Source organism: Echiichthys vipera, assembly GCF_963691815.1.
Source record: "Echiichthys vipera genome assembly, chromosome: 8".
In the NCBI taxonomy this organism is placed as follows: domain Eukaryota; kingdom Metazoa; phylum Chordata; class Actinopteri; order Perciformes; family Trachinidae; genus Echiichthys; species Echiichthys vipera.
Window position 1 is genome coordinate 10265478 of NC_139833.1, and position 21731 is coordinate 10287208.

At 42.3% G+C, this 21731-nt stretch overlaps 1 protein-coding gene across 4 annotated transcripts in view; it reads left to right on the forward strand.

Moving 5' to 3' along the window:
- cadm4 (cell adhesion molecule 4) overlaps positions 1 to 21731 on the forward strand; it is a 151980-nt gene that overhangs the window by 128186 nt on the left and 2063 nt on the right. For 2 of the 4 annotated variants that reach the window (XM_083918408.1, XM_083918407.1), the window contains exons 4-8: positions 1653 to 1814; positions 3647 to 3737; positions 10145 to 10317; positions 17119 to 17214; positions 20516 to 20644. In XM_083918408.1, the coding sequence (XP_083774534.1) occupies positions 1653 to 1814; positions 3647 to 3737; positions 10145 to 10317; positions 17119 to 17214; positions 20516 to 20644 (651 nt within the window). Of the gene's footprint in view, positions 1 to 1652; positions 1815 to 3646; positions 3738 to 10144; positions 10318 to 17118; positions 17215 to 20515; positions 20645 to 21637; positions 21717 to 21731 lie in introns of all 4 variants that reach the window. The other 2 variants (XM_083918409.1, XM_083918410.1) reach the window with 2 other exon arrangements.

Here is a 21731-nt window from a genome sequence, read left to right on the forward strand (position 1 = left end):
CAGACCGCAGATGAAATAGTGTGCGATAATCTGGTGTCAACAGATTTTGGGACATGCGCTGAGCAATGTTTTGCCCTTTCAACCTTCATGTCAGCCGTCACCTCTTTTACTTTCTATTTTTATCTGACACTCACTCAACATCTCTTTCATCCAATCTCTCACTTTTTTCTCCGTAGGAACAAGCCTGTCACTGTCATTCTGCCTCCCCCCTCGCTGTCCTTCCCTTGTGCTCCTTCCCTCTTCTTCTCATGTAATCTCTTTCTTTTTCTTTTTTACTTTAAATTTCACTGATGACAAAGATGTGACGGTCCTCATCTTGGTTATTGGTTGCAAAGGGCTTTAATATTCAAAGAGATACAGCGGGGCTGCACTTTTGTCTCTGTCTCTTAATCTTTTTTACAACCCCTCTCTTGTTTCCTCTCGACTCTGATTTTCTTCTCGGATCCATTTTTCCCCAACTTTTCCTTAAGGTTCCTTTCCCTCAGATTTCTTCCTCTCCTCCTGTTTCTTCTCATCCTCTCCTCTCTTCTCCTTCCCCCCTGTTTTGTCTTGTTTCGTCCTATTTCCTCTCCTCTTTCCTCCCCTCTCTTTTGGCCCTGAGTTAAATGAACTGTGACACTAAAGGTTAGAGGCAGATCCAAACAGATATGGGAAAGCACTCTTTAATTAAGACACTATCTTAACAACACTGCCTTATTCCTGCTCATATGCCACCGCTGTCCTCTCTCTCACGCTTCAAATGGTCTCTCATTTGCTCGCCGGCAATAATTGAAAACTCAGCGCAATATAAGTAATATTGTTGTATTCTGCCTCAACAAGCACAAACTCACAATATCACTACGCTTGTTCATCATCCCTCCTTCTCTCGCTCCTCCTCTTCTCACATCTTTCTTCCACTCTGCATCTGGCTTGGCACTCCTATCATTCCCTTTTCATGTCTGGACTTCTCTCTTCTCTCTTCCTAGCCCCCTCTCCCCTATCATTCGTGCCCGTTTTGCTGCCCTCTCTCTCTCTCTCTGTCTATAAGCCCCTCTCGCCTTTGCTTCTGTCTATCTGGTTCTTTGACGTCCCTCTCTTTCTATGTCTGGCTCAGTTAAAATCTCAATTCGGTTATGCATATTCTCTCTTTTATCCCTCTCTATACTCCATCACTCTCTCACTTTCACACACACTAAATATTCAGTTGATTTGCCATCTGCAAACAAACTGTTCTGCTGCTCATAATTGCCATGACATATAGATGCAAATTGCTTTCTCTTTTCTCTATCTTATTCTGTTCCCACCACTCAACCCCCCCCCCCCCCCTCTACAGTTACCTGGTGCTGCTGTACAAAGCTCATTCATCAGTCACTGGCTTATTCCAACTTATTCTCCCTTTCAGTCTGCTCACTTCTTCTATCTACCTCTGCTCTCCTCTAAAAAGTATCTCTCTCTCTCTCTCTCTCTCTCTCTCTCTCTCTCTCTCTCTCTCTCTCTCTCTCTCTCTCTCTCTTTCTCTTTCTTCCTCCCCCCCCCCCTCTCCCACTATGGTGTGATGTCACAGCAGGGAAAAAGGAAGAACCATGCAGCGTGTTTTGGCTGCTAGCTTGTTTGTTGGCCGTCCCACCTGTCTTCTTTCCTTCCATCATCTCATCCCGTCTTTCTCTCTTCAGGTGTGGTATCCCAGCAGGATAACGCCAAGACATTCAGCGTGTCCAGCACCATCCGGATCCCTGTAGAAAGGAAAGACAATGGGGCGGCCCTGAGCTGTGAGGCTTTCCACCCAGCACTCGGCGGGCAGAAGAGGATTCGACACTACCGCCTGGATGTTTACTGTAAGTTTCTCCTTTAGGCAAAGTGTGTGTGTGTGTGTGTGTGTGTGTGTGTGTGTGTGTGTGTGTGTGTGTGTGTGTGTGTGTGTGTGTGTGTGTGTGTGTGTGTGTGTGTGTGTGTGTGTGTGTGTGTGTGTGTGTGTGTGTGTGTGTGTGTGTGTGTGTGTGTGTGTGTGTGTGTGTGTGTGTGTGTGTGTGTGTGTGTGTGTGTGTGTGTGTACACTTTATATCAAAGCGCTTTCCATCTTGGAAACAAATGAAGTAACATGATGTTCATTGCCAAATATTTCGAAAAGTAAATTTTTCCATCTGTATTGCTGTCACTTAAAGCTGCTACTTCAGTACTATTCATTATAGTGTTTTACTTACTTTAATGCCAGCAATAATTTTGTCAGGGCAGCAGCCTCATTTTTCAAATGGTGGATATCTCATTTTAGAATCAAGCTCATTTATACACAGATTTTAACAGAGAGATATCCAAAGTTGCCCTGTGTGAGGCCTGTTTTCATTAAAATGTAATACATACCAATCTTGTCATGCAGAGAGCTGGCAGAAACAGGCCTGCAGCCAGGTTAGGGTCCTGGCCTGCGGTTTAAGATGCTTACCAAGATCAGCTGAGAAAAAAAAGGGTCACATTAGTATGTGCAACAATCCCAGTATGTTTATAGGATTGATTGATTTTTCTGGCTTTTTTGCAAGTTGGAATGCTGTGAAATCTCGACTGTATAAATTATGTCCATTCGAGGAAGGCAAAAGCTAACAGTGAAAATACTGAGATTTAAATTCATAATTGGTTTTAGTCTAATTTTCTCTCCGGGCAATAAGTTCAGATAGAACCGTATTTTTTTTTTCTACAAATCTGTAGACGGTTCAGTGTTAATCTTGTCAGACTGCTAATCTATATCCTTGAAAATTCATCAGTTAATGTAGTAATATGAAATGCAAATCCTTTTGTTTGCTTCTAATCCCATCAAACATTTTTGCTTCTACTACTTTAGTCCTTACATTTCTGTCTTTTGTTTTTTGAATCGAGAACAACAAAACTCACTTCTTACAATCAGTAAGGATTACTATTTAATGATATTAATTTGCATGATGTTGCTTTAAAATTCAGTAAACAAAGTAACACAACAATTTACAGATTTAGATTTTTGGTCAATAGTTGAGACATCAAAACTATTAATATTCAATTAAAGTATATGCGAAAAGTGTTAAGAAATATTAAAATATTCCATACGTTATCTCCTCATTTTAGAATTCCCTATAGTTTAGTATTAAACAATATATCAGTCATTTCTGAAAGTCAAACATTCCACAGACATATATAAATATTTATTCATATATTCACCAAGTACTTTTGCATCAGTCTTTGGGTACAATTAATCTGCCACATGTACTAATGTTTGTTAATACATCACAATGATTGATATTCAACAGTTTTGTCAATCTGCAAGCTTGTGGTTCCTCCAGCCAGAGAACTGGTAATAATGACCAACTGTCAGCGTGGATTCAGCTTCCCACTGCTTTGTTACCGAAGCAAGTGCAGTGCAGCAGCTGCTGGAATGGTGGGCTGCTTGTGATAACAGGTGTCTCAACCGTAGGATTGTCGGCTGGTTGCCTTGGAAACAGATGTTAAAGATCCTTATTCCTGACACTTTCTCAATTTTCCCTTGATCCTTCTTTTTGTTCACTCGCTCGCAGTCTCTCTCTCTCATTTCTGATCTTTTTTCTATCCTTTCTGATTGTCGTTTCATTTTGATTCCTTTAATCCATTTTGTTTTCCATTGTGCTTTTCTTGTTTTCTCTCTCACGTGAATATTTTTCTTTCTCCACAGTTGCACCAACAGTGAGAATTGTCCCCCCCTCTGGCATTTTGCGAGAGGGCGACTCACTCAGCCTCACCTGCTCCGTCACTGGGAACCCTCTGTAAGTCTCTGCATGCGTGCATGTGCGCCTATGTGCATGAGTGTGTGTGTGGACTTTGGCTGAATTATTCTGCCTTCAATAAATGCTAGCTATGCCTTCCTTTTACACCAGGGGTGTCAAACTCAGGCCTGTGGGCCAAATCTGGCCCGCGGTGTAATTATATTTGGCCCGCAAGATCATATCAAGGTTCTATGAGAGCTGGCCCGCAAGTATAAAGCACATACACGTCTACTTTTCTGTTGACAAACATGAGCCTCCACGCTACCAGTCTCTGCAGACAAACTGAATCCACCCCTCCCCAAAAACAGCCAAAGAAAGATGGAAAACAGGAGCTTTCAGCACCGGTGGGAGGCAGATGATCTGTTTATGAAGGTAAAGAGCTGTTTGTCTTGTCTGCAGAGCCACCGTGGCTGTAACCAAAGAATAAAACATAAGAAACACCACGACAAGAACAAGGACCTGCACTGAAAAGGTTCAACGTTTCACATCTGGAGAGAAGGGAAAACATGCACATTTGCAGTCTTTTTTTTTTTGTAGATATTGAGTTTGGCCCGCAACTTTGTCCCAGTTTTTAAATTTGGCCCACTGTGTATTTGAGTTTGACGCCGCTGTTTTACACCATAGACTCTATAAAAAAATGGAAGTAGCATTTCTGTTGAGCTCTGTTCTCTCTGATCTCATCATCCATGCCCATGGAAGTCGCCATCTTGTCAAACTAACTCCTCATTTCCTCTTACCAAAAAAGGAGGTGAAGTGGGAGCCAGCAGCTAGCTGTCCCTCAAGAGGCCATGCCCCTAATTATTCATTAACTTTAACCTCCAATAAAATAAAAACTAGCCTGGTACAAAAAAATTCAACCCTCTCAGTGTTTACATGGAGATATGACCTTAACATAGAGACTAGAATGGTTTTGTTGTGCCTTAAATATGTTTATGCTGTGAAAAGGCCTATTTATCATGGGGGTCAATGAGAAACTGCTCTATTATGAAACCTGTGGCCACTCAGCGAACTGCAATTTTTGGCACTTCCTTATTGGATCAACCAGGAAGTCTCTGTGGTTGGTGCTTATTTTACACTCAACATAATGGCATAAACCTTGTTCTCACTCATGGTACAAGGGTCAGCAACCTTATGGCCAAAATACATGAGCTGTGTAGGCGTAATGACATGGCTTGCCCACAGCAGAGTGCGCTGCTACATGGACCACAAGCCGCATGCACACGCCCGGATGCTTCGCGGCTCAGCTCTATTTTTACACAGCTCCTGTATATTTCTCTTTCTGTACACAGCTCCGCTGCCCACCGGCAGGTAAAAAATACATTGAACAGCTATAATGTTTTTCTGTTTAAAAATGATTAAGGTATATCTCATTGTACCAGAGGGCAATGTGAGGCAGCACAGCTTCCAAAGCCTGCAAAACCAACTACATTAAAACTCAGTTGCACACAGTGAAGCTGACAGCAGCCACATGCCTACTGACAGGAGTTTGTGCAGGTAAACAAAAAACCCTGCTGCGCACCACCTACTTACGCTGCACATCCATTCCCCATGTATTTTGACTGTTAGGCACATATTAGCTTAACCAGTGATACACTAGCAATGAGTGTTCAAGAAGGGTTTTTTTTATGTTAAAGTGCCTCTTATCCACATGCCAAAGTTTGATTGGCTTTTTTTCCATCTGCATTCCTTGAAGAACTGCCTTACTCAGCCTCTAATTAACTACTACTTGTTTCCTTCTTCACAAAAGGCTACGTGGGTGGGGGAAAATAATAATGCTGCCAGAGCTGGTCTGTTAGACGAGAGGCTATGTTGAAGAAAATTTCCAAATGGCACTTCATATGAAAAAAGGTTGCTGACCCCTGCTATAGAATCTGTTAATATGGTGGTACCCAACACATGCACATATACACGCAAGTTCATCCTGCACAGCACATGTGCCATCATTGCTATTGGCAATAGAGTTAACAAAGAAAAGCTATTGGAGAAACCTTATTACACCGGACTCTAAGGTCTCACTGACCTTGGCTGTCCCCTAAAGTGTGAATCACAGCTTGTCTTGCCATTATTATATGGTTTTTTTTAAAAAAAAAGATGCATTCAACATCACCTTCAACAAAATATAAAAACCGGCACATTTACCAGCTGGCGCACATCACTGCTTTGACAACCCAAAAAGGTTTCACAAGCAGTGAGTTCATGTTTTCTCTCATTCCATAATGAATTCCTCACAAAATAATCAGAAAGAATAACAGGTTTGTCTAAATAAAGCGTTTGTGCTTGCAAAACTGAAATGAGTCGAAACCAAACGGCTTAAGGACGTTTCAATGTCAACCTTGTTGACAAACACTACATTTTTACACAATGATATTATGGGACAGCAAGTTCACATTAAAACTGCTTTGGGAAATTGTTGCAATGACATTTTGGTTGTTACATCACATAAAAAGCTGATAGCTGTAGGCAGTAGGCATATTTTATCACAGAAGTGTATATATATAACAAATATTACGAAAATAAGAAACTGCAGGAGAGTTTGGAAGAGTTTGTTCCTGAGTCTAAACAGATAAACACACACAGATACAGCCATGGTGAGTTGGTACCAAAAGGTTGTTTGCCTGAAGTTTGATTTATGAGCCCAGAGAGGAATCAGATGGTTGATCTGAGAATATCACACAAACAGCTTTACTTTATAATCAATTTATTTTCCAAGTAATCCCATAGTATGCCCATTTTCAGGTTGATATTTGTATTTTGGGTTTATATTTAAACATGTTTACATGCTGTAATGTTTAGAAAAGACATTATTTTTCTTATATATATACAAACCGTGTGAGAGTAAAGCAGGACATCACTATAAAAAGAATGTATGTGCTTTATCAGCCCTTACAGTAATACAGGTTAAAAAATGGGTGGAAGCTTCTCCCCCTTAGTAGCTTCAAATAGCCAGCTGCATAGAATAGATCTTACCCCTTCTCTCTTTATTATATGCTGTTGAAATGAACACCAAGTTGACCTCTTTCTATATAATTACCATCCCGCATAATTCCAGGGGCCATTCTTGGAAACTGAGTAATTACGAAGTACTACTAATCTCCACCAACTTCAATATATTCCCTATAATTACTGAAAGATATCTTTGTGCTTTCTACGAACCAACCTTAGAAATGAGCAGCACCTTTGTATCGACTCCTCTCAGGGTAATTAGTAGGAAAATCGACTATCAGAATTAAGTTTGACCACATGCTCTCCTCCACGTATGATGAAGGCCTTCTTTGGGCCGTTGAATCCCAAATGCATCATTCCTTCACTTTAATTAGGTCAAACCAAGGGGGTCTAATATAGCCCATGTAAACTTACAGTTAGTTACTTTACCAAATCAGGATATTTTTATAATCATGACAGTGCCAGAGACGCAAGGTGCTGCTAAATTTGTTTACAACTAGAAGGGTTGACCTGATATTTATTGTTGATGGACAGATAAAAACCACCTGATCCATTTTTTATTGAGGGAAGAGAGAAAAAGAGCTTGAGAGAAGGCAGAGAGGTCAGAAGAGTGTGAATGTCGACATATGTCGACATATCGTAAACTTGTAGGTGACTCTGTGTGTGATGCTCGACCTCCTGATCCCAATCAGCAGTCAACACTTCTAAGAGCCAGCTTTGAAACAAAGCCTGTTTCTAGTGTGTTCACAGTCCTTTGTGCACTTTCCAGAAGGGTATTCGGTCCTAATCTCTTAAACCATCCCCTAGATGGTCCGTCTGTCTGTGGGCATCAAGTCCACTAAAGCTCCTCAATAAAGTTTCATGAGAGAGTGAGAGTGTGTGTGTGTCACACGTGCGAGAGCGAGATTGGCTATAGCCCCACTAAAGCTTTGTAACGGCCGGTTGGGGACTCTCTGTGTGTATGTGTGTGAGAGATGGGACAGCAGGCCACTTTGGACTCTGACCCTCATCTTACGCTGGACTGCACACACACACACACACACACACACACACACACACACACACACACACACACACACACACACACACACACACACACACACACATTTAAGTACCCCTGTCACCCTCCCGCTTGCTCCCTGGCCCTGTTAACTGCCTGTTAAGTATTAATGACCAATTATTTGCCACTTCCTTTTGGTGGAGGGGTACACTCATTGTTGGTTTGTTATTACGAGGAGAGATGGAGAGGACTTCTTTGCTTAATTGCCTGCTTATTTGTGTGTTAGCGTTTAACGAATTACTGTGTGTAGGAGTACAAGTATATGTTATAGAAAGAGGTACAGGCAAAGATTTTGTTAGTGTGTGTAGGATGAGCGGAGGAGTGTGTCTGACTAAGCAAGAAAGCGGTTTAATTAGATGTCCTTAGAACCCAGATGAGTCAGGATTGTAATTTTGCCAGGGCGGCATGAGCCATGACACTCAGCCAGACACACACACACACACACACAAATGCAAGTACAAACACACAGCGTTCTTCGCCAGGATGTTTCTGTAATCCTCGCACCTCCTGTCTGCTCTGCCATCCCGTCTTTCATGACCAATTCATTTTGTCTGCCTACTCCTTCCCTTCATCTTCTAGCACACCATCTCTTCTAGTAACACTCTTTCTACTCGTCTTTTTTCTCCACTCTGCACATCTGACACCCTATTTCTCTCTCATCTGCCCTTCTCTCCCTCCTGCCAACCCTTTCACACCATCACCGCCCTCTGACCATCCATATCCTCATAATTTGTCAGGATGCAGCCCTCTGCTGCCATTGGCTCCTTCTGCGAGCTCCTTTTATTCTTTCTTCTCATGTCATCTTCGCCCTGAAGGCTTCTTTACTCTCCTCCTTCACCTTTCTTTTTATAGCATCCCACGGTGCCTGCACTTTGATCCCTTGTCTCTTTTCACTTCCTCAGTTGTAATACAAGTTAGCACCTTAGATTTTACCAAATATGTTTAAGATTCGATCTTCCAGTGGTATTAGTTAAAGAGATAGTGGTGGTATGCTGGTTTCACACCAATTTTGAACAAAACCGGTTGATTCAGACCAGTAGTTACATTAACAGCGACATGTAACATGTAAAGAGACAGTTATGTATATAGGACAACTTTGGATTTATCAGGAATCCTATTTATCCTCTTGTGGTGGAGGCTAACTGCTTTCCACCACCTCCAGCCCTGTGCCAAGCTAACACATCCCAGACCAGTCTCTCTGCTGAGACTTAGAGTTCCCATGTTGTAAGAATTGAGATTTCCGTGCCTTTTTTTACTATAAAACAGGTTGTGGTGCTATATAGATACTGTGAAGGTATCAAAACGCTCAATCCACAGAGAAATGCACATTCATAAGCTGTGCCTTTAAACGAGCCATCAGGACTTCTGTAGGGTTGTGATGTCACAACTTTACTCTACATGATATAGGTACAGGTAGAAAAGTGCCGCTACAGTCAGTGATAGTGTAGACACAGGGAGTTCAGACACAGGAGTTCAGATGCAGTAGACCTGGAAATGCTGACCAATCAGAGCAGACTGGGCCGACAGGCGCTAAAATGGAACGTTTCAGACAGATGGTGAATACAGGCTTATTCAGAGAGACAGTGTGAGGAAAGTAATGTGTTTTTTGGACTTTAAAGCATGTAAACAGGTTCTAGTGGAAACTCATAATGAATCAACCTGAATATGGGCCTAATATGGGACGTTTAAGTAAAAGTGTAATTAATTGGAAAATAGATAGTTTATATAGTAAAGCTGTTTGTGTGATATTCTCAGATCAACCATCTGGTGCCTCTGAGTATGAACCTGAAAATGAGCATATGTCCGCTTTAACTGATATCAACCCTCCATCAGGCTCCCAGTAAAACAGTGAACATAGCCAACCCCAAAATTGTCAAAGTAACAAAACATTAACGTGACTGGTAACTTTAATACAATTACTAAATTTCGAATTGCACTGCTTGTTACTGTAACACATAACTAAGTAATGCATACAACACACAATATATCTGGTTGTAAAGGTAATAGAAAAACTAGCGGAAGTAATTATATTTGTAAATCTATAATCTAGCTGGAATACAATATAGCATTATGCTGTTTGGATATTTGAGTGCATTCATGTGGGAGGCATGTGAAGCTGACTCATGGTCAAGTTCTTCAAGCTGGAGCTCTAAATCGAATGGTGAAAGCTAACAATTATTTTGATTATCATGAATATTGTTTTTTTTTTCAATGAAGCTACTAATCAAACAGAGAAAATGAAACAGAGGAAAAGCAGTAAATCCTCACATTTGAGAAGCTGGGAACAGCAAAAGTTAGACATTTGCTCTTTGATGAATGACTTAAACAACGAATCAGCTCAATCCATCAACTTATAATTTCACTATTATTAAACATTAAACCTTTCCTGTCTCCTTCCCATCAGGCCCAGGAACATTCAGTGGTCCAAGATTAATGACACCTTACCTGAGAGGGCAGAGATTTCCGGACCCACCTTTCAGATTTCCCGGCTCAGCCAATCACACAACGGGACGTACTTGTGCCAGGCCCAGAACAACTACGGACGCGCTGCCGATCATTACACCCTTCTGGTGTATGGTGAGTAACTATAGTTGACAGTTAATCACATGTTGCAAGTTTTCTTAGAATTGCTTGAAAAGTTTGCTCCATTGATTCCACCATTGTTTTCATTTCCAATCTTAGTATCTCAGATAATTGTTAACTCTTCCGAATTGTATGTTCAATAGGGCTTTTGTTTCTTACAAACATTTCTCGTTCTTGTGTTTTGATGGTATTTTTTGAAGAAATATTTTAAATTGTATCGACCCTTTTATCTTCCCACTGTTCTTGGAGTCTCACTATACTGCCACTGGGCAACACACCCATTAAATCCTGATGCTTGTCTCATCTGTTTTTCAGCTTTATTTGTTTTCCTGATTCAGTACACAGCAGGAAACCTTTGTTAAACCTTCTGTACAATTGATTCAACAGAGATATTGATCCTGCAAGAAGACATAGGCTGCCATGCTCACATACTAGTCACTAACATCATTATTCAGGCTATCTCTTGTAAAAAGACCAATTCATCTTGTGCCCTGTAACCCAATCCTTTCTTTCAGGAGTCCAGAGTAACTTTAGTTGTCAAGTGCAATAATTAAAGATTGAAGATGTTTTGACACCTGAATTAATTCCACAGTGTAAGCTGACAACGTATGAGACAACAGACGCTATAACACAGCAGTACTAAGTATTAATTTATAAAGCAATACTGAACCTCTGCATTTCACATGGTGATACGTGGCAAAAACAGTGGAACATCTGTTGCATTTAAAATTCAGGCGACTTGTCTTTGCTTGTTGCTTGAGGAGAACTATCAGAGGAGGGGGAAATGCGGATGAGGCTCTTTTGTTGTTTTTCCAGGTTTTACAAGATCTTGCACCTCGATTCACTCATTTTTGCTAAATTCTTAATGAAGGTTGACCCAGATAGACTCCACACCGTGGCTCAAAGAAGATGATGGTGGAGCTTGCAACATCACATGAAAATCTTGTATCATTCACGATAAAGGTTTTTTTTTTTCAGAAAATTAGCCGACTTTCTCCCTGAGTCTGAATCATATTTTCAAATTTTGATGTGTAAAACAGGGAAAGCATTGGAATTGCGAGGTTTTATTGGGACGGCAGCAAAGCTAAATTGCAAAGCTAGCTCGTCATTAGAGGCTCCTGTGCTTTCACAATCCATTTCTGGTTTGGCCTAATTACAGGCACGCTCCTGTCACTCAGCAGTGTTGCCGTGTTTTGATCTACTCTCCCCCTGCTGGCTGCTCCTGTCAGTGCAGCCATTCACCTGAACGGTAGATCAGTGGCACGGGGATGGATAGAGGAGGTAGAGACATGATATCTTATGTAACATTTTAGGGCTGCTTTTGGTTAGTGCCCCCTCATCTATCCATCACGCTAATGCTCTTTCTCTCTCACATACACACACACACCAGTCGCGCGCTCTCATACGAGCATGTCTAGCATCAAACAGCACATATAATGGCAGCTTTCCACAGGCATCGAGGGTGGCAACAGTGGCAAGATGAAAGGTGACATCCCCACCCACTTCCATTCCTCCCTCTCTCTTCATCTCACTTTCTGGCTTTCTCTCTCTCTATCCTAGAAGGTTAGACATGTCGAGCTTTGATGTGCGTTGCCACCTCTGTAGAAAAATGTTCTGTCTTTCTCCCTCCTCCTCAGCTTCCTCCCTCAACAGTCTTAAGCTGTCGTCTGCAGTTGTTCTTCTTTGTGCCATTTCTCCTTTCCTTCATTTCATCATTTATCACATTTTATTCCAATGCCGTTGCTCCTTGCTGGTCATTAATTTGATTTATCTCGTCTTTTTTCATATCCTTTCTTATTATAAAAAAGGGTACATTTAAATAAGGAATGTTGCTTCCACTAAAATCCATAAAAGAGCAGAAATCCTCATAACCAACATAAGCCAGTCTTCAACTCCTCTGCTCTGCACCACAGATTTTCAGCAATCAGCTTCTTAAATCCTCCTTCTGTAGCTCCGTATCAGTGGTGGTTTGCTGTACTTAAAAAAAAATGTGTGTACTCGCCCACTGGGCAGATTGTTTCAAACCTTATCTCAAAGAGCTCAGCGTTGTTGATTCAGCCATCATATTAATCTGTAGATGACTGAAAGTCACTTTTGATTTGCCTGTACGCCTTACCTAATCTGGCATTAACGGGATGTTAATTATTTCACAAGAAATGTCAAATGAACTCATTGTATTCAGTCTTTAATGTTTCCAGTGATATGTGTATCTTTGTCAATGGCACATAAATATAAATAAACTATAAAACATGTTTGATATAGTCTACATCATTGCCAATGCAAATAAATTGCAAATTATATAAATAAATGGTGATATTTATACACATATATACTTACAAAGTTCATCAGTACATAGAAGATAAGTATGATTGCACTCTGAGATGACTCTTAACTCTGAGTGATGTTTTTCATCCCAACTCCCACATTGTTATTGTAGGTGTCTTAGCTTTTTATTTTTTCAAATAGTGACCATCTAATTTGTAAAAAAGCTAACGTAGAAAAAGGATGCGGTATCATTCTTCTTTCTCTTCTTATGCCTCACTTTTTTCTCATTATTTATTTCAGTCAGAACTATTCTCCTCTCTCTATCCCGCTCTATCCCGCTCTCCTCTCAACTGTTTATCCCTCCTCCTTTGCTTCTTTTTTCTCACCCTCGCCTGATTCCTTTCCTCAACATCCATCCTCTCTATTACTCCGCCTGCTGATCGTGCCTCTTTTACACCTCCTGTCCACTTCTTCTTCCTCTCTTCACTCCTCCAACACCCTTTTTAAATGATTTTTACCTTGCCATCAGTTTGTCCTCCATTTTCGGTTCAGCTGCAGTTCAGTCGCTTTACTCAAATAAGGTTTCTTGGAATATGTTGCAGATAGTGCAACTGAGTGAGGAGTTTGGGAGGAGTAAATGGAGGGAGGAAGGATGGAAGATGGAGAAGGACGCCGGAGGTCGACCGCAGGTTAACATTCAGTACCACAGCCTGTCAGATAAACGGAATGTTAGTTTAGTGTGCTCCTAGCTTTCCCAGAGGGAATCCCAGGGTGCACTGGGGGAAGAAGTGGAGGCAAGATGAGAGCGCTAGAGGATGTGTGTTGTAAAGCATGAGTCAGCAGAAAATAAGCCATTTTATTGCAGGTGCAGAAAAACTACCATTGCTCTCTCTCTCATCTCTCTCCTCATTTCGTGTCAAGCTTCCCTTGGAGAGAGTTATCTGCCATCAGGGTCTTTACACAGAGTACAAACTCAGGCAAAAGTGGCTGCCAATTTGTCACAAGTGCTTTAGGCGCTGTCACATTATGAGGGGAGACGGGCTTAATGCGGGCGAAAGAGAACAGAGAGCAAGAGGTGGGAAGCTCTCCGGGGAGCCTGGGCTGTGGCAAAGACGTGATGCATTGAAGCTGAGCTTTATTTGACTGGTCACACTTGTGTGTACATGTAACTTTGTGTGAGTGTGTGTGTGCATGTGCTTTGATGTCTTTAGGATTTAGGACGTGTGTGCACAAGTTAATACGGTGAAATTAAGTTTCTGCAACTTTCAGAAAGTCACTAATGATATAAATATGAGAAATTGTTTTGAATTGTTTTGAGTGCACACACTCATGCATATTACAAACACACTAAGATGCACAGTAAGTGTGTGGTCTCTGATGTTTGTTTCATCTCTGTGTCACTATTGTTGAGGAGAAATTGGATTTTTTTTTTATGTGTGTATAAATGCGAAGGTGCACGTGAATTTGTGTGCATGTAACTGTGAAAAAAGTGTTGCTGATTGTCTGGTGAAAGCCCACAGGGCTCCGTTATGTAATTGAACTGAGCTGCTGCACTCAGATGAATCGCCAAGCCAATAAAACCCATTAGAATTGAATTGCATGAGCGAGTGTGGGAGATGGAGAGCTAAAGAAAGAGAGAGAAAGATGTACAGATGAGGAGATAAGAATTGTTAGATTGCATATAATATGTAACACTGTGTGTGTGTGTGTGTGTGTGTGTGTGTGTGTGTGTGTGTGTGTGTGTGTGTGTGTGTGTGTGTGTGTGTGTGTGTGTGTGTGTGTGTGTGTGTGTGTGTGTGTGTGTGTGTGTGTGTGTGTGTGTGTGTGTGTGTGTGTGTGTGTGTGTGTGTGTGTGTGTGTGTGTGTGTGTGTGTGTGTGTGTGTGTTTAGTTGAGCAAACAGGAAAAAAGTAAGCACAGGAGTGAATAGAGAGACTAATGTTTTAAAGAAGGATTTATGTAAAAACATAGGGGAGCGATAGAAAGATGAAATGATGGGTACATAGTGAGATGGAGAAGGAAGCTAGGTGACCAGAGATTAGTTTGTGTCTCCCCGGCTGCTGTAATGAGCTGTCAGGATAATTGGAATGAAAACATAGTCCTCTATTTAATGAAGTGCGACTTTTCAAAAACATAGTGAGAATGAAAGTGGAAAATGGTTGGGGGCTAGTGGCAGGGGAAGCCAGTCAAAGTAAATGCAGAATCAATTTTGTAGTTTTCTTCCACGAGTGACAACACACTTCTATTGACGTCTGAGTGAAATTTGAATGAGTTTTGAGCCAATCAGTGTTGGCCGCAATGGCCTCAGTAATGTTGACACCTGACCAATGTCCAGCATTCAGTGCGCTGGTAGACAGCCAGAGCCACTGCTGCTCTGGACGGGGCCCTCATAATTAGGAACATGAAAGAAAAACAGGGCTCATCCAAAATGGTGGCGCAGCATCCTCAGGCGCACTTCTGCGAGAATGAGATACGAAGAGAAACGTCATTATCGCAAGTGCCGCCACATCCATCCCTGGAAATAACATGGGCTGTGTGCCTGATTGGCAGCCGTATAGTGTTAATGAATAACAATATGATGTAGGGAAAAAAGGACGCTATCGGCCAGGAGGACGACAGTTGTACGGCATTCTCCTTAATTAAGTTGAAGAGAGGCTGTGAGGGAACGTAGTCAAGGAGGAGTGAAAGAGAAGCAGCAGAAAGGAGGAAAGTGAAGGAGGGAGGGGACGCTAATGAAAGCAAGAGTATTTTTTGAAGAAGAACAAGGAAAAAGAAGCGAAGGATGGCAGAAGAACGATAAGAAGAAGTTGGAAATAGTGAGAACAATTTTTAGGTCATACATGATAGTCAAGAGAAATTAATCAGCGTCCAGTTAATTAGTGCAGCTACCCTGGCCATTAATCCTCAGGCTCAAGTGACAACCATATGCACACGTACTTATTTCCGCGCGCACACACATCCATACAGGATAGCAGCGACAGACACGCATACTTATATAATTTCTCTTTCTCTTTATCTGAGAGAAAGTATCCCTTCCCCCCCCCTCCTCAGCTCTTACGTTTCTTCGCAGAAAACTCTCTTTGTCTTTCCCATGAAAATACACTACACATCATGTAGCATTTCTTTACAAAGAGAAGAAGACCAAGGCTGGGCTTGCAGAAGGGAAAAAATCAGGAGGGGGGAGGTATAGTGCTGACATAAGAAGAGTGCAAAAAGAGATTGATGATCTCAGGGCCAGTGGGAGAAGTGGAGAGGAGAGACAGAGGAATACTTACCAATAAATTACTCCTGAGCAGAAAGGGCAGTGTGTGTGTGTGTGTGTGTGTGTGTGTGTGTGTGTGTGTGTGTGTGTGTGTGTGTGTGTGTGTGTGTGTGTGTGTGTGTGTGTGTGTGTGTGTGTGTGTGTGTGTGTGTGTGTGTGTGTGTGTGTGTGTGTGTGTGTGTGTGTGTGTGTGTGTGCGCGTGTGCGTGTGCGTGCGTGGTCGCCTTTATGGCTGTGTTGAATGTTTGTACCAATTATGTGTGTGTGTGTAAATGTGCATGAACATGTGGTCTGGGTATGTGTGTGCACAAGCCTGCATGTATTTCCAAACAGTGTGTGCGTGCGCTTGTGTGTCCGCCCTGACTTCGAATGTAAAGACTACCTCTCACGCTGTGGTTTTGTAGAGACTGTTTGACGAAGTGCCATGTTATTCACTCTTAAAGTGCTGATGCTCACACACATATTTCACACACCACTCTTCCATCTCCCCTTTTAGTTCTTCTTGTCAGCTATTATTTTTGTCTTTAACAGCAATATGAACTTGTCCCTTTCCACCTCTCTACCTACCATTGTGTCTCAGCCATTGATTTGGATAATGTGTCAAGATCCAAACTATTGTTCTGCATTGAATGAGACAGTCCCTGCATGGCACTGCTCCATTGGGAATGCATCTGTCACAGACAATGTCTCTGTCTCTCATGCCATTGTACCATGGAAAAGGTGTCAGTGATAGAGAATGTGTTCCTATATATTCCAAATGCCTCGTAGATGAATGTCAGTCTGCCAGGTATGATTTTCTTCAGCCCCTGCTTTAAAGCATGTCTTCCCTTTTGTAAATGTCTTCTCAGCTGGCATGGAGGCCTGCCAGAGAACATAATTTGTCCTTATCGCTTGTCAGGGGTCGAGATCGATTCCATTTTGCAAACACGGTCCATTTGGAAAAATAATTAGTAACATTTGTCTCTGGCATCGAAATGGCATCGGCCTCAACTGCTGATCAGCGCGTTTAAAATAAGTCTTTCCTCCAGTTCTTGTATTTTATCTCCTCCTTCTCAAAACACATTGGAAGAGACGAGCTGTCCAATGATTAGAGAGCAGGATGCCGAGGTGGAGCAGCCAAGGAACTCAGTCAGAAATAATAAAGCATGTGTCGTCTTTTATAGGCTGTAGTAACTTTGCGATGAAAACCTGCAACGCCTTTGATGAAATGTCACTGCAAGTTCTATAAAATGCAATAACATTTGTGTCCCTGTTTGTATCATGTGTCAGTCGCTACCACTCCCACCACTCCCTTCACCCAACCAAACACCTCCCATTCCGTCACCCCAACCCTCCTAACACCCAGCTTTGCTCCGGAAGCAAAAGGTACAGTAACATACACACACCTGTTTTTTGTGTTTTTTGTTTTTTTTACCTCTGCTACCCTCCATCTCTCTCCTTGACCTTCCCCGCTCTCCTTTGGTGTCTTTCACTCCCCTCGATGACTCTCGGGTATTCTGCACACACACGGGCACAACTACATGCGCGCACACACACACACACACACACTTTTTATGCTGCAACGGTCCTTTGCCCTGCATCTAGATGGGCGTACGTGCCTGCACCCACTCTTTCTTATCACTGGCTGTTGCTGATGCTCCCCACACACACTTTGCCGAATCAGCATTTGTGTGTGTGTGTGTGTGTGTGTGTGTGTGTGTGTGTTCGTGTGTGTGTGTGGTCTGGGGTGGGTCTCCTGGTGCTTTGTGGGAACTGTTAATGAATCTGCATTAAGTGTTTAAGGAACAGGCAATGACTGATGCTGGCCTCTGGAGGGCCAGGGAGATGCTAACATATTTATCGCACACACACACACACACACACACACACACACACACACACACACACACACACACACACACAGACACACAGACACACACACACACACACACACACACACACACACGCACACACACACATACAGGATAGAGTGAGAGAAGGAAAGATCAGGGATCAAGGTGTGTCTTGTTGTATTCTCCCTGATGATGATGATGATGATGTTACACAGCAAGTCAGGAGGCTGCTGGGCACTACTGTGCTACCTTGAGTGTGTGTGTGTGGTAAATTGCACGCTCTCACTGGTTTCCCTCTATTTATCTACATAATCTATTCATCTCATACTTACACAAACACATGCTCGCTGGCATCTCTTCTTCTCCTTTCTTTCCATACCTTCAGCTGCTCTCTGTCTCCTCTCTGTTGCCTAAAAGGAGAAATGAAGCAAATGGAGCATGAGCATCTCTCTTTGTTGCCGCTGCCTCTGTCTGCGGCAGGTAGAGGTTGTTCACCTGCTGGGCATGTGCAGAGATGTCATAAAGAGTCGTAGGAGAAAGCACAGCTTGAACAGTTTAGAGAACGTTTAGTCAACACTGATGTATAATGTGAGGGGCTCCTCGGAGAAACAACACACTTTTTAATACTGCGATTCATTTCCTGTGGAGCTTTGGGCTGCGCTGAATTAAGCACAGGGTGGCATGAGGTAAAGGTATAGCGCTTGAGACCTTGCTTTTTCATCCCCTGTGAAATATTGCTGTTCGATCCTATCACGTCGAATCACACACCCTGTGTGCCTCCAGATGCACCGATCTTCATTTTATCACACGAACACAGCAGTACTGGATCATAAGCAGGAATGATATGCATTTTTTCATAGTGCTCAATGAGACACTTGTCCTCCAAGAAATGCATGCTCAAGAAAGCACCCTTTTTTCAGCAGACAATCCCTGCTCCTCTTCCTTTCCATCACCTCATCTCACAACCTCCTGATCTTTATGTGTTAGCACTGTATTAATGATTCATGTTTTAATTCTGCCAAGGTCCAGGAGCTGCATCAATAACGCTGTGTCCTTGTCTCCTATTGGCCTTACCAGCTCTTACACTACACCCCCTCAGCCCCATCAAAAAAAGAAAATATTTTGTTATTATCAGTGACTCAGACACTGTGTCAGTATTTAAATCCAGACGCGGGAGGGGGGGGGGCAGATTACTTGAATTAATACTTTGCCAACCAATTCTCTCTCTGTCTCTGTATCTCTGGGCTCTATCAATCACCTGCTTTTGTTACTGTTAAAAAGTATTTACTGGTGAAACTATACAGACACATGCTTGGTCTTAGTGTGAATTTCTGCCGTAAAATCATCCCAGGGCCTTTTACGGCAAATGCACTCAGCAAATAAGCCATCGAGACAATTTTTTTCAGTTATAAACTATTAATGGAGAAATCCGGTAGAGTCGCAAACAGCAGAATGCGGCTAACGAAGATTAGCTCGCAGTATGACGAACGCATTAAAACACCTTTTTTAACCACTAATACTGTTCAAGATCAAGAACAGCAAACCTCTGCAGTAGCATGATAAGAGTGACTACTAACCGACTGTAGCATCCAGCATGCCCCCAGTTCAACATGAGAGGATGAAGTTGTAGAGCACAGACGCAGCGACCTGGACACCCAAACTGAGATTTTGCGAGACTATCGCAATGGACGGCTTCCTGTACAGTCTAGCTTCATACCGGTGGAGATTACTCAGTGGAGAGTACAGAGACCAACAGCCTGATAGAGAGGAAGCAGAGTCAGCAGATGTGCGGTCAATGCAGATTGCTAGCTCCAAGGCTAAGTTGTTTTTTTGCAGCCAGGACTCCTCCATTACCATAACGCAGAATATATGGGTGGTGGTTTATAATCTGCAGTTTCATGTCATTCAACATCACTGCAATTAGTAAATCATGCAATTCTTGCACAAGGTTAAATGCTGCCCCCAATTGTTTAAAGCATGTTGCCAGGAATTACACATTGCACATTTAAAGTGGCGAGTAAAAAAATAAAAAAGCAGGAAATTCAGCTGGAACCAGTAAATATTTAACGCTAATGACTAACGTTAATGACTTAAATAATAAATCAACTGTTACACTTGTCAATGAAATGTTTCTGTCAGCTGACTAATCGACTAACTACACTTTCTTTAATTATTTATTTACTTTTCTTTTAGCACTCGCCATTTTCTTTACAGCAGTGTAAAGAAGGTAAAAGGGGAGGCTGACATGAATAATTCCTGACCACTTGCTGCAATTTTATACCATAAAATGTCACAGAATTTAGCCTGTATTTTTCGGTTTTTCTTTTTATCTCTCTTCACTCATCTTGTGGTGTTTGATTTCATTTCCCAGGGCTGAACTACTCGGAGTGTGGTGTAAACACACTCGAAGTTTCCCTCATTCAAAATGCATTGTGGTCTTGACAGGTGCTTGGCTGGAGTGGGTTTTTAGAGCCTGACATACTTATTTTTTTATTCACTCTCTTCATTTCTCCACCTTTTTCTCACCCATTCTGGCCGTCTGTGCAGTGGGGGGTGATGAAAGGTGATAATAAGTTGGATGGAAGATATTGACTTCTGTTTTCTCCTCTTGCATCCCGTACTTTTCCCAAGCTGCCGTTTTAATGTGCTTTCTTTCTCTCACTTTTATATATTTTTTCCCGAACAACATCTCTCCTGCTTTAATTTTTTATCCATCTCTCTTTGTCTCCATTTCTTTGCCTGCACTCCTTTCTCCTTTTATCTCATATGTCCCTTTTATATACCCCCGCACTCCTCCCACACACACAACGTTTGTCTTTTTTGCTCTTTCTCAGATCCCGGTGCAGTGGTAGAGACTCACAGTGCAGTACCATATGCAGTGATAGGGGGCGTTCTGGCACTGCTGGTTTTCACCGTAATCTGCGTCCTCATTGTCACCATCTGGTGCTCTGTTCGACAAAAAGGTAAAACACACACACACACACACACTCACACACACACACACCAAGTAACACAAAAGACGAATATATATATATAAATAAAAGGTATTATATTATTAGTATTTCATCACAATTCTCACAGGCACGATTTCTCATCTTGCCAGTTTCTGGTGTAACAAGCTGTGAAAAAATCATTGCAGGCCAGTTACACCCAGTTTCTTTGAAAATAATCTTTTAAACTGAGGTGTAAAAATGTCAGCGCAAAGCAGACAGAATGGGATGCTCCTCTCCAGGCGTGCACTGTCCATGATGGACGACCTTGGCCAGGATAGCGGAAGAGATAGGATGGGGTGGGAAATGTAGGTGTGGTCCCCATGTTTTATGACTATATGTTAGTGTATCAAGGCTCATCTATTAAAAGCAGCCTTCCTGCTTTCCCTATCTTTTTAAGTGCCCCCATGTTGGCAGCATTCGCCTGTGCACCACAGCTGCCAAGAAATGATCAAAGAACAGTGTAGCAGGCAGCAACCAGCTATTACTTAGCCTATAGCTAGACAAGCCGTCAGTCAACATTCAGTATGAGTTGAACGCCAATCAGCACAGAGACAGGCCCATTACAACCAAACCATGTTGGGACAGAGCCATTAGGGCTTTGTCTTCTGCCCGTCGTAATTGTCAGAACGCCAGTCAGCCCCTGTGGTAAGAAGAATTAGAGTGTCACTCACCCCTGAAGTGAAGGGACACTCAAACAGGAAGATGACTTGAGCAGTTCTCGCTCTTTGTAACCTGTACTGCACCGAATCATTAATCATACAGACCTGAGGGGTGTTAAAATGTGTTTGATAGGTTTTGTGAGTGACGCAAAGGTGCCATTGTTCTCTTGCACCTAACCTTCCCTCCACCCTTTTCTGCCAATCTCTCCTCCCTCCCTGTCTTCTATTATCTTCTCCACCTGCCTCTCCTGTTCTGCCTCTTCTATTCACACATCCATCCCCAACCTTTAATTTCCGCCGGTAGGCTCATACCGTACACGAGAGCCTATTCTTGCTTGGTATTGATCTAACAATCAGTTAACTAATGAATTAATCAGTCACAGGTATGGAACTCAATA